This window comes from Scomber scombrus, chromosome 7 (genome assembly GCF_963691925.1).
Source record: "Scomber scombrus chromosome 7, fScoSco1.1, whole genome shotgun sequence".
Taxonomy (NCBI): domain Eukaryota; kingdom Metazoa; phylum Chordata; class Actinopteri; order Scombriformes; family Scombridae; genus Scomber; species Scomber scombrus.
Window position 1 is genome coordinate 21259661 of NC_084976.1, and position 13703 is coordinate 21273363.

Below are 13703 nucleotides of genomic sequence, written 5' to 3' on the forward strand. Positions count from 1 at the left end.
ATGCAGTCACTTTTTCAATTACCTTTTTATTAAACACACAGTGCATTTCCTGGCCTGGAAAAATGGTGTGTTATGCTTTTGCTGCTCAGTTATTATAAAAGATGTGTAAAACTTTACATGGGTATAATCCAAAGCTGAATGCGGCATGTTTAGGCACGTCTTTATAACTTAATTGAAAAGTATTTTGTGAAAAAGTGTGAAGAGACTGAAAGTTAATTACATACAACAAAACATTTAATAAGGACAGTTTTGAATGTCGTCAACATTGCTCTGATTTTGATTCATTTGTGTCTGCTCCCCTCAGAACTGCTACCAGAAGGAAGCGGTGCTGAGGCCTGAGAACAACCAAGTCATTAACCTCACCACACGCTACACCTGGTCAGGCTGTGTGGTAAGAACACACACACACACACACACATACACACACACACACACATACTATATGCATGCACACACTTCGACTGAGTGGCATTGTCAGTGTCAGCAAGCATCCTTACTGCCACATTGTCCCTACGCAAAAAACACAGAATCCCACACCATCCAGTGCAGCGACGCTGTTATGTAGCTGAAATTGACCTCTATCATTGCTGTAGAGCAACATATGTGTTTCACATTATTCCTTTTCATCACCAGACAGTTGAACTTATTTTCATCTTTCTGATTACATATTCTTTTGTTACGCAAAGAAGGCACTGAGATATGTAAAAGAGGAAAACAAAGACACAAAGAGAGGGAGAGGTAGAGCTAATGGCCAGTAATGTGTTTCTGCAACGTTTTACTGCTTCATACATTTCCACTGTTGATGATGCATCTCAGTCAGCTAAGAAAGGATCCTGGAGATTGTTCTTCCCTGTAACACCTGCAATGGACGAACCCAGGACAGCAGCATATGCAGGAACACACACACATACGCAGTGACCTCTGGCCGCATGGCATGAAGGACGTCGGGAAAAACATTGAACAGAACTAAACAAAAAAAAGCAGCCTTTCCAACCAACCACGAAAAGAAATTGACAGTTTCTCGAATCTTCTTTCCGATACAGGCAGGATGCACCAACCTACTCATTTACACTATCTCTAAGGTCATACATTTGTAGACAAGACCACATTCTTTTCCAAGTCTTTTTCTCTCTCTTCCTGTCCTTTTTATTCACAATCTAAATTGTCTTGACTTGTTAACCTTTATTGTGTTTCAGAACCCTTTTTTTCTGAAAGGATAGGAATGTTCAGTGTCTGTTTCAAAACCCTGTTAATTTATATGGTACCACACTGCCACTTAGCAGCCATTTCAGAAACAACTTTTTAACACCCTATTATTGCATTGATTTATTTTATATTAACCACAGTGCATTATTTGGCTGTGGTTTGATTGATAGGATCATGTTGACCTTAGATGTGTTCAGCTGCAACATAGTTTTATCTACAAATCAGAAAAGGAAAGTTTATTGATTTTATTCTATATCAGTATAATGTGATTTCTCAGTGTTTTTCTCCACTGGTTTCCGTAATATGTCAACATTGATGACAGAAATGAGTGAGTATCGAAGTATCAAATTACAAGCGCATAATCTTCCAATGTTCTCCCTAGATGTGATAGAAATTAAATGTATTATTCCTGTTTTAGTTATGGACCAGTTTTTCTCTTCACACAAAGAAATGAATTAGTAATCAAGGTGTTCTCTCCAAAAGACCACCAAGGATACTCTTTCTTTCAAAGCATGCCTACTAGACTATAAAAAGTTTTACAACTTTTTTTGGGTTTCTTCTGTTTTTCTCTCGGCCTTGCCAGCCATGATGGGCCATACATAGCATTTTGTGCATTGTCTTTTTCACTTTTGCTGAGAGCAGAAAGCACCAGAAAGAAACTCAAATAAGAAGAAAGACTACAAAGTCCATTATTTTTGTAATCTCCTACTTTCATCATGTAGTTATATTTTATGTACTATTTCAAATTGTTTCCTTCAAGTCTGCAAAGGCTGTCATCAAGACTTTTTCCAAGAACCTTTTTGTTGGATAGAGCTCCAGCATCAAACTCTGCAGCCTGCAATTGAAGGCATCAAAACGTGAAAACCTGCTGTGTTTTTACTATGTGGTCAAAGCTAATCTGAGCATTGAATTCACTCCTCCTGAAGAAGTGCTGAATAAGATCGCCTCACTTAACCTATAGTAGTTCTCATCTGGCTGTCACCTTGACAACCTGAAGATCAACAAGTCTCTCTCACCCTGCTCGGCACTCTTCACTCTTTGCCTCAACATCAGCCTCCATCACTAAGGAAACAGTAGGAAACTATCCTCCTTGCGTTCTGTCTGAGAGTTGATGGAAAGAGCTAGTGTCGAGATTATTTTTATTGGCTTTAGTTGGAACTATTTCCCTCATTGTGCTTTGACTCATTCTTGATAATCCTCAATATCAATTGTTCATTCATTCATTCATTCTATTTGCACTATATGTGTATATGCTCATTTGTTCCCTCCTCATCCCTAACCCTTGGTAGTTGAATAAAAATCTTGATTTATCGCCAAGTCTTATTTGTTTATTCCTTTACAGCAGAGATAGAGACGTCTGTATTCGAGAGTTCACAACTCAGATATAAGACTGTTTAATTTGGTTTAATTTTCCCTTCCTGTGTAGGATGACAAACGCAAACTGTAAATCCTAAAAGTATTGATATCCCTAAACACTCTTTTCTAAATACAATAATTTTATCTCTTTTCAATAAGCAACACAACCTGTTTGTTTATCACATTAGGAAGTGTGATTGCTAGCGTGACTCTGTTGTTATGGCGGTTAGTGGATCTTGTTGCCACATTTCAAGCTATATCGGGGTGTGAAATATGTTTGTATCTTCATATCTCAAGCTCCCACCCTCCTGTGATAATTAAGCGTGTCTCTGAGGTAAAATGCGCTGCCTTTTTTGGGTAACGGCATCCTCTCTTGCGCGTCCCCTCCCTCCCTGACTCCCTGCATTTCTTCTATCTCTCTCAGGTGGAGGGAGATGGGAACGAGGAAGTTCTTAGCTGCGTGGGTGGCCGCAGTTTCCGCTCGGTGAGGGAGAGATGGTGGTACATCGCTCTCAGCAAGTGTGGGGTAAGCACTGACCTCTGACCCCACCTGACTCCACTGGCTTTTCCTCTCTACAAGGGCGGTTGTACTACCAGGTGGTTGCCATGGTGACGGACACCACTTTCGCACATACAGACGGGCTCACGCTCATGTAGTCACTGTGTTTGTTTTCTGCTGCTCTCGGGCACCGCTATATTTCGCTCCACAGACAAACAAACGTCATCAATGTCCTCGTCAAATATAAAGAAACATCTCTCCTCAGGGGATTACCTACACACTCAATATAAATCAGTTTTTGCAGCCAAGCAAAAAAAATAAGTTTCAGGTATAAGCAGCAACATCAGGTATTAAAATAGGAAAGCAAACATGACAATGTACCCAGCACACACCCTTAGGGTGGCTCAATGGGTTGGGCTATTTTCTCGCTCCCTGTATGTTTTAAGTCAACTTGAGCATCATTTTTTGTCCCTGTGTGTGCTTTCCCATTTGAGCATTTTGCACCAGGCTACTTTTTAAACTCTAGAAGTTATCTAAATAGGCAAAAAAAGAAAGGACATGTAATCCCATGGTTAACAGTAATTATCCAAATGCCCAATCCTTATAGATTGGTAGATAAGTAGAAAGATAAAATGATATGACCATTAACATGCTGTTGTATGTTACAGCAGATCCTGTATCTGTGCATCTCTGTCTGTATTGCCTCTGGACACCATAAGTATCTTATCTCTCTCCTTGCCACAGCTCTTTGTGCAGCAGAGCCCAGAGATTCTTAATATGGGACTCTCTGCTTAAACTGTGCTAAATATTCCTTACAAGCGGTCCTCTGTAGCCTATTGATTAGTTAGCTTCAGGGGCTTTTAAGCATCGTATTGTTTAGTGGGACTTATTATTGTGCCAATGTTGTGATGCGAAAAAAAGAGCAAAGCTGGTGTGTTGTTTGTTGATGTTAGTCTGGACTTAGGCACTCGATGACGAAATCATGAGCTTTTATAATGATAGCTCTGTTCAGTGATGATACATCCTCCTACAGCGAGGGCTTCAGTCAAGGACGAACCCCAGGAATGTGTGCGCTTGTGTGTGTGTGTGTACGCTTGTGTGTGTGTGTACATGTTGGTTTTAAACGTGTGCAGTGTTTTTATTTTTTGAAAATGGGTGAAGGAAACAGTGAATAAGTAAGATTCTTCTGTAAGTGTATCACTGTATGCTTGTCTGCCTGCCTATCACTGCCATACTCTTGGTTACATTAGTGTCATAGTCTCGGTTACATCAGTGCCAGACTCCTGGTAACGAGTCTGTGTGCATATGTGTGTGTGAGTATGTCATTGCATTTTTTTTGTTGGTTTGTTTTTGTACTGTCAGTGTAGTGTGCTGTTTGAGGAGGGATATCATTAGAACGGATGCTTCCTGCAGAGTGTGGTTTAGTGTCATGCCAGCGTCCACTGATATACAAAGTGCCTAATGCTGTTGGACTCAAGAATAAAAGCTCGTCTCCAGTCCCGGAGACATATGCACGCCGCACCCCGCAGTCAATTTTCACCCCTCAGCTCTCACTGCTCGCCTTCTAGCTTTCTTTTAGCTTTCACACCTCTCTGTCTTTCCTACCTCTGTCGCTCACAATCTTTGGCTACGTCCCGCTCTCTTTCAACTCTGTCACCAAGCTCCAACACGCTACATGCCATTTCATATCTATGTACCTCTCAGTCTCCTGCTGCTCTCCGTCAGCCTGTCTCTAATTATGTTTTTCCTCATCTCCTGCCATCCCTTCTCTCCATCTTGCCATCTCATGGATTTCATTTTTTCTTTGCCTCTCACTCATTCCATGCATTTCTCTATACACCCTCACTTTTATCAGCTACTACGTATTTTCCCCTCTTTTTTCTTGTTTCTTACTTATCCAGCTCTCCTTTTATGTACTTTCCATCACAGTCTTTACCTGTGCGGAAGTGGGTATACATCTATATCAGCCCATAAGCTCTTAAAACCAGAGGATGTCTACTCTCAATCCCCAGATATTTGCTCGACTGAACCAAGTTGTAAAATGTGAGGTTGATCTTTATTTAACATTTTCAGGAAATTTAACTTGATTAATTATAGCAGGAAACCTCAAGGCTGCAAATAACCATATTTCATCATGGGGAAAAAGATAACTCATTATAAATAAAATTCGGGTCATCACAAATTACAGTGCGGAGGACCTCTGGCAGTCAGGATGAAGTAAAATGTCAGAATAACCAAAGTTCAATAACATTAGTAGGCTTGAGTGTTTTTTTGTCTTTTGTGGATGAAACATTGATGAAGCATTTTACTTGGAAATTTACAGTTTGAAAGTTGTTATAATTCCTAAATTCAAGCTATACCTGCATCTTAGTAACAGTGTACAGCTACAAAGTTTTAAACAGGAAGATAAAACATATTTTTCTGATATCGCCTTTTACAAAACTGTTTTGATGTAACTTCTGTAGTAAACCAAGGATTTGCTGAAATTGGACTGGCTGTTGATGGGCGCAGGCACTAAATTCTCTGTGTATCTCTTATAGAATAAACAGTGTAGAACTGTTCAGGTGCTTAGTCCAATTTCTCAGAAGACTTGCAGACCTGTCATTTACAAGTGAAGGATCATTATCATACCCTTGTGTACTAGATATGGACACGTTTTTGGGAAACATTTGTGGCTTTAATGTAACAAATAAGAAATAGTAACAAGATAATTTGACAATGTTGCAAGTCTTTTGAGAAATGCAACTTTATAGATAATGAACAGACCTGCTGATTCAAAGATCGTGTAGCTCACAGTGTGAACAGAAAGTCCAGTACCACTAGTATATGTGTGCAGCACAATATTTATATGTCAAAGGGCTGTAAACTAATGATTCATTATCAATTACTTTGCAGATCTTAATGTTACAATATACAATGATGTTTTATTCATCAGTGGGGTTCCAACCTTATAGAACAGTTTGGGGAAGACCATTTCCTGTTTCAACATGACAGTGCCTTCCATGCACAAAGCCTGGCTCATAAAGAAATGGTTTAATTTATGACTCAGACACTCATAACCCTGACACAAAAATTAGGCTCCAACAGTCTGTCAAAGTTACAGACCAATTTCCCTGATAAAATGCTATGCAGATATATTGGCCACCATTTTGGCTTAAAGGTTGAAACTGGTTGTTGCATCATTGGTTCATCCAAACCAGGTTGGGTTTATTCATATACATACTTTGGCTGACAATATTAGAAGATTTATTGATGTCATGTTGCACCAAAAGGACTAACTGAAGGAAGAAACAGAGCTGAAAGCTGCAAGCATGAAGCAGAAGCAGCATAATGAAGCAGCAGCAGCAGCAACAACAGCAAGCAATCAGAGGAGGCAGAGAATGAGCTCTGCTGCAGCCAGGACTTAAATAAGCTAACGATCACCTACAAAGATAGAACAGGCAGGTGAATCACAGCACTTCACCGTACTTGCAGACTCGTGGACTTTGTGGGTGAGTTCCCGGGACATCTGCTAGTGTTGAAGATCAATATTTATATATAAATTGCTGGTCGTTAAAAACAAAACAAAAAAAGGTTTTTCTATGTTGGATGTAAAAGACCTTGACTGTCCTGACCTCAGCCCCATCAAAAGTCAAAAGTGAATTTCTTTTACACCTGAAACCAACAACCAACCCCTAAAACCATCCAATGACTCTGTTTGTCCCATAGAGAGAAAGTCCTACCTTAAAGTGCTACTTCTTCCCTCATCTATCCTTTCTCTCCTGCATCCATCTCTCTTTCCCTCTATGCATTGCTCTTTTTTCTTCATTCTGGCTTTCTTTCTACCTGTTTTTTTTTTAACTTTCTCTATCTCTACATCTATCACTCTCTTTATCTCTGTCTCCTTGCACTTTGTGTCTGTATTGATTTTGTGGCAGTGCACGCTCCATGCTTCTTGCCCTTTTTGATAGAGGGAGTGAGATGGAGTTTCAAGCTGCCAAATGGAATCAAAGTCTTTTTTTCTCTCCCTCTCTTTCCCTCATCTCTTTTCCTTCACTCCATCGCAACAAGCGCAAACTCCATCGGCTTTGAACTTGTGTGTGTGTGTGTGAAATGAGCTCTGTGCCCTGATTTGTCAACCCATCTCTGTCCCTTGCCTCTTGTTCTCAACTCCTTGTCCCTCTTTTTTTTTTCACCTACCCCATTTCAGTTCAGCGTTACACTATTTGTGCGCCTGTCAAAAGTTAACAACATTCCAACAGTGGTTTACCACACAGGTATGATAGTTTTCTCAGTGGTATTCCTCGTTTCCTGCATCTTTACACAGCCACATATTTTTTTTCTGTCTCTGTGTCTGCGCTGTTTTTCACAACATTGCAATGTCAAACAGTTATATCAGAACGATAAATAATTGTAATGAGCTTGACAAATAATTGATGGTAAGTGTGTCACATTATAAGTGAATAATTCATAACAAGAATACTCTGCATTAAGTCAGAGAAAACTGTGGCTATGGATTTGATCCATCCTTCCTGTTCATCTGGGTCATCCTCACATTGGCAGCACAGAAGGCAGAGCAGCCTAGATTTCGTTTTCTTTTTCCAGTAACTTCCTCAACACACCTGTGGGATCTCAAGGCACTTGCAGACCAGCAGTGAGACTCACTGGCTGTGTCCGAAATCATTCCCTATTTATTATATAGTGCACTACGTTGGCCCTCCGCCATTTTATTTGAGTGTCCAAATACTGAGTGTGTAACTATATTCTCTATGTAGTGCTCTCAAAATTTCCAATACTTTCTGCTCATATTGCAATGCTCTGTACATTAGGGGTGTGAAAAATACCGTCATGCGACTCTGCAGCTGATGGTGATGACACAAAATGTCAACCATTGGTTAGTGTCTGAAATCTTAATAATAATAATTAGAAAAAGAGGAAGAATAGTACTGCTACTACTTCTACTATTATTACTACTGATAGCAATAATAATATATTTATTTGTATAGCACCTTTCATACAAAAACTGCAGTTCAAAATGCTTTACAACAAACAAAATTACATACACCAGTGCTCCACATGAAAAGGACATAAAAGCATGTAACAAACATTAATGTAGAAATAAGATCAACTAAAGTGAAAACGCAAGACATAAAAAAAAGTATTATTAATGTTAATAATAATGATAATGATAATACAAAAATAAAATATAATAAAAACATATCAGACAAAGCCACTAACTTTATGGCAAAATTACACCAAGCAGTTAAACTAAAAGTATTTGGATATTTTTCTCCTCTTGTAATAAGAAAGGTTGGAAGAAATCCAGGCTCTGTTATTTAAACTTAAAGCTGCTTTTGGCTGGTAATTATATATTTAGACATAATCGGGTGATGCTGTAACACAGAAGAGAAGCCCATACAGTGAATTTAGATGCTGCTCACTAATATGACATTTTTGCTTGATGATTGGACATCAGAGGAAAATATCTGCTGTGCAAAGTGATGGATCAGGGTGCTTAGAAAAGCAAAACCGTCTCATGATCAGCAGAAAACGAGCAATCTAAGACACAATTTACTGATATGTTGACATGGTTTCTCGATGTTGAAGGTAGAGCAAAAGGATGTGTTAAGATTGTGAAATGAGACTGGATGTCCTCTAGGATTTGAATTTTCCTTTTTTGGTGGTGTAGCTTAGATTTTTGGGTTAGGGTTAGTCTTAAAAGTTGCAATACTGAGCTTTTTTGTGATATATAAATATACAGTACAAGTCAAAAGTTTTTTTTATTCAAGAGAATGGGAAGTTAGGGTTAGGTTTAGTTTAAACTTTTGACTGGTACTCTATAATATCTTTTATTTTTTATTAAGTTCTTGTTTGGTTTCTCCTGTTTTACTTCTTTATATTTCTCTAAGTCAGGGATTAAAATAGCTTCAATAGGGGTTTACTTGGATGTCATATTGGCACTAATATCAAAAAATTTCAAGTGAAACCCAGTTCTAATTATGAATAATTTTCTTTCTGAAATAGTTTTTGTGTGTAAATATTCAATGAATGTGTCAGTGCTCATTTTTAAGATATATCACATTACATCAATATTTATATAGATACCGAGATGCTGTATTTGTTTTTGTCATATTGAATAGTGTTTGATAATAACGTCCTAGTTTACAACCGAGTCCAGCTAACAACCTTTGTCTTTTAAAATGGTCCACTTCATAACAAAGAAATTTAAATGTCATAAAATAATCTTTACAGAAAGATCTAAAGAGTTCCTGCTGCCTGCCATTGAGGGACATTAACCTGCAGAATTTTCTAGTACAGCTTTTGTACGGATCACAAAGACTTTCACAATGTAAGAGAATACATTTTTAATCTCACCTGCACCGTGTCCTTTCTATCTCTTCCTCCCTTTCCACCTCTCTGTCTCTCCCTCTCTCTTCTCTGGCAGGGCGAGGGCTTGCAACTGGAGTATGAGATGAAACTGAGCAACGGCCAGTCTTTCTGGACGCAGCATTTCTCTGCAGACGAGTTTGGTAAGACTGATTAGACAGAAAGAGAGAGATTATGGAATGAATTGCTGATGGCACAAGCCAACACCACTTAGCACGGCCAATAAAGCACACTGAACTGAACAAATTACAATAATGAAGGGACGGCTGAATGAATTAATGATGATAGATGAACTGAGAGGAAGAGATGAAAAGAAGAAGTCCATGTAGCTTCTAAATGAATTATTTCTACATCTCCAATGTTCTCTCTCTCTCCCACTGCTTCTACTGTACTGTAACTCTCTGTCTTAACTAATCCAATATCCTCATCACATGTCTGCCTTTCTGTATTTTTCCTTAATATTCTCTGAACCATATTGACTCCTCTTGTCTCCTTTTCCCACCATACTCTGTTTTTCAATCATTTTCCTCATCAATTATTCTCTCTTTTCTCGTCTCGTTGCATCACGTTCTCCACCCTCTCATCCCAGGAATCCTGGAGACGGACATCACGTTCCTGGTCATCTTCTTCATGGTGTTCCTGCTCTCCTGCTACTTTGCCTGTAAGTACTGTCTTTTCCACTCTCAGTATCACTCTTTTTTCCTCTTCTTCCATGAGCAGGCCAATTTCTTCTGACTTTCAAAGCTCACTGCAGTCATTAAGTGCCCCTTTCTTCAGATCTATTATAAAATCTACATGTTTTCTTGATGGGATAGGAGTAAGTTCTCATGTTTCCTCAGAGTAAGTAAAGGTGGAGCATGTGCCTATTTTCTGCCGGGGCCGGGAGTTTGTCAGAACAGAGCACGAACAACATAGAAGCAGAAGTGAGAGGATGGCAAGAGCGAGACTTGGTTCTCATGTAAAGGTGGATGGTTGAATGGAGAAGGTACCAGTATCCCTTAGGTCACTGAAGCGAGTTTTTCAAATGAAGGTCACAGCTCAAATAACCCAGAGCAACCGAGAAAGAGAGCTCCATGGAGTGACTTACCCAAAATTAAGGTGGTTTTCCATGCAGTCATATACAGTATCTTCCTTCTGCCAAATGTTTGAAAGGGATGGTTCACCTAAAAACATATTTCTCATTAAACTTTTGTGCAGTGGTTCCCTGGCGTTTTGGCTTGCAACCTCTTAAAATTAAGTCATATGTACTTGCAACCAAACATGACAATTTATGACCTTCACATGGACATATGAACAAATGTTTCCTTCACAAATTGTTTCAGTGGAAAGATTTTGATAATAATAATGCATTTAATTTGTAATGCTCTTTTAATTCACAGTGAAATTCAGAGGGCTACTGTAACAGTATTAATAACATTGAGCTTACAACATAAAGAAAATAGTAATAACAGTTAAATAGCCTTCCTGATTAAAGTTTTTTTTTTTTTTTTTAAAGAGACTAGGGCCTGTACTGTACTGTACTGGTTCCGGTGGTTAGGAAGGCTGTTCCACAAGCATGGTGCAGCAAAGCAGAAGGCTCGATCCCCCGTGGTGCAGAGCTTAGCACTGTGGGCCCGGAGGAGCGATTTGCTGCCAGATCTGAGGGTGCGGGTGGAGGTTTGTGGTATTATCAGATCCTGTAGGGAGGCACATGTCCGTTGATGGATTTGTATATGAGTAGCAGGATTTTGTATTCAATCCTGAAGGAGACATGGAGCCAGTGCAATGAAAAAAAGAACCAATGTTATGTGTTTGTGTTTTTGCACTGTCATCAGGACCCTGGCAGCGCTGTTCTGAATGTACTTGAGCTTCTGGATGCCACTGCCAGGCATTCCTGTGAAGAGTGCATTGCAATAGTCCAGTCTTTAGGAGATAAAGACATGGACAAATTCCTGTGCATCTGACAAAGTTAGAGAGTGGCAGAGTTAGATATGTTCTTGAGATGGTAGAACAAGGTTTTGCAAAAATGTCTTATGTGGTCAGCAAAAGTGAACTGAAAGTTGAAGCGTCCTTGTAGCTGTGAAAGTGGTTACAACACATACCATATACCCTCAACTTCCCTGGTTCCAGTCCAGCAAGGTACCTTTGTTGCATGTCATACCCATTTCTCTCTCCTCTAGTTTCCTGTCAGCCTCTGTGCCAACAACTTTACAATAAATGCAAAAAAAAAAGCCCCAAAAATTATGTATGTATATGAGGAAAGGAATTTATTGGCTAAATGTGAGATGAGGTATGGGGAATGACTGTTGTGGAGTGGCAATAAGGAGAGCAGCTGTCTAACTGGAGGAAATGTGTTCATCCAGTCCTTTGTCTCTTCAAGACAAGTGCTGAGGTATGACATGGCTGCAGAAGGGTTTGGGGCATTTTTGATGTCCAGCTGGGTATCATCAACATAGCAATGAAAATAGATCCAGTGTCTGCTGATGACACATTCAAGGGATAGCATGTAGAGGGTAAACAGGATGGGGCAGAATACACCACCTTGCAGAACACCACAGGTGAAAGGGAGCAATTTAGACCTGCATACTCAGTTTTTCTGGAAAGGTAGGGCTGAAACCACTTAAATGCAGAGACTGACAGTCAAGTACTGGCATGGAGGAGCTCTGTAGAGGATAGTGTGATCCTCAGTGTCAGATGCAGCACTCAGGTCTAGGAGCATTAAGAGAGAAGTGGACCCTGCATCATCTGCCATCAGCAGGTCATTCACAACCCTGATCTGACTTGATTCAGTGCTGTGTGCTGAAAGTAAACCCAACAGAAATTGTTCATATAGGTTGTTGTGTTTACAGTGGTCCTGAAGCTCAGAGGCAACCACCAGCTCCAACAGCTTGTGCAGGAAACGGAGGTTGGAGATAGGTCTGTAGCTAGCAAGAACGTCTGGGTCCAGAGTGGGCTTCTTAAGGAGGGGCAGGGATGACTGCTTCCTTGAGGACAGACAGGAGAAGTTGACAGTTTGAGTGATTAGAGTACTAAGGTTAGGGGTGTCTGATTGTAAGATCAGAGTGAGAATGTGGTCCAGAGCACAAGTACATAATTTCATCTTCCTGAGGATTTCCTCAATGTGGCTCTACCTGACACCAGTAAAATGGAGTCAATGAGACACTGAGCTCCCAGACAGAGGGTTGATGACAGGAGAAGTCAGAGAGGAGAGCTGACCGTAAGAGAACGAATGTTGTTGACTTTGGCTCTGAAAAAGTCAGCTGTTACATCCATTTTCTGTAGCCTCAACTGGGGAACATGACCCAGGTTTCAGGACATAATTGATGGTGGGAAAAAGATGATAAGGTGTACCAGGTTTGTTATTAATTGGGTTTTTAGATGCCTGAAGAGTTGTAAGCATGCAGTATTTCACTAGTAAAAACAGTAAAAAAAAAAAAGTAAAAAAAAAAGAGAAAACTGGTATAAGAGAAATCTTTTGTTTTTTCTTTCTCATCCATTAAATCATGTTATGACTCCTCAGATTTATCTTGGAACACAATGGGGGGGTCAATTTCTGCCCCAGTGGTATCTAGCTATGCAGATTGTTTTGGTTTTATTTGCCAAGATTTCAAGATATCAGTATCTGAGATTTTTTGCTGCTAGCCCAATACGTATGTTTTTGTTTGGTTTTTTTTTAACCTTCTATAATTAATAAAGATTTGTTTACATAGTTTTAATAGGGTAATAGGGAAATTGTAAAGCGTCTTTGAGTACCGCATAAAGTGCTATGTAAATGCGATTTATTATTATTATTATTACAGGTGCTCACATTGTAAAACAAATCCTTTGAAAAATTCAACAGGCAGCGGATGCTGTGGATAATCCACAGAACACACAGTCAACAGTTTTTATTGGGACTATTCCTTGGGTAGAAAGCAGTTCGAAGAAGAAAACTGTTGACACTGAAGTCTGTGGATTATCCAGTGTCACAGGAATACTGATTCTGGAAAGATATGTTGCTGTTTAAAAAAAAATGGAAATTTGAATATCTGCAATCTCCAGCTTCAGAACAGCTACTAAATGAACCTTGTGCTGAGATAGTCCTTTTAAATGAATCAACTCCAGTGGTGTTGTCTTCAGTCAATTATAAAAATGACTCGCTTGCTGTACTGCAGAGAAATGACACTACATAATGAAGTGCAAATACATCTTTTGACTCTTGGAATGTGCTGAAATCTTATGGTGATTTTATGCAGATTGTCTTTCAATGGACTGCTGTACCTTTTTCACCACATGTGTTGCATTTGCCAGATTCACT

At 39.5% G+C, this 13703-nt stretch overlaps 1 protein-coding gene across 1 annotated transcript in view; it reads left to right on the forward strand.

Annotated features, from left to right (window-relative positions):
- Positions 1–13703, forward strand: part of tmem145 (transmembrane protein 145) — a 36552-nt gene that overhangs the window by 13478 nt on the left and 9371 nt on the right. Inside the window, exons 4-7 of the mRNA XM_062423059.1 lie at positions 305–391; positions 2987–3088; positions 9486–9570; positions 10017–10088. Coding sequence (XP_062279043.1) covers positions 305–391; positions 2987–3088; positions 9486–9570; positions 10017–10088 — 346 coding nt within the window. The remainder of the gene's footprint in view (positions 1–304; positions 392–2986; positions 3089–9485; positions 9571–10016; positions 10089–13703) is intronic.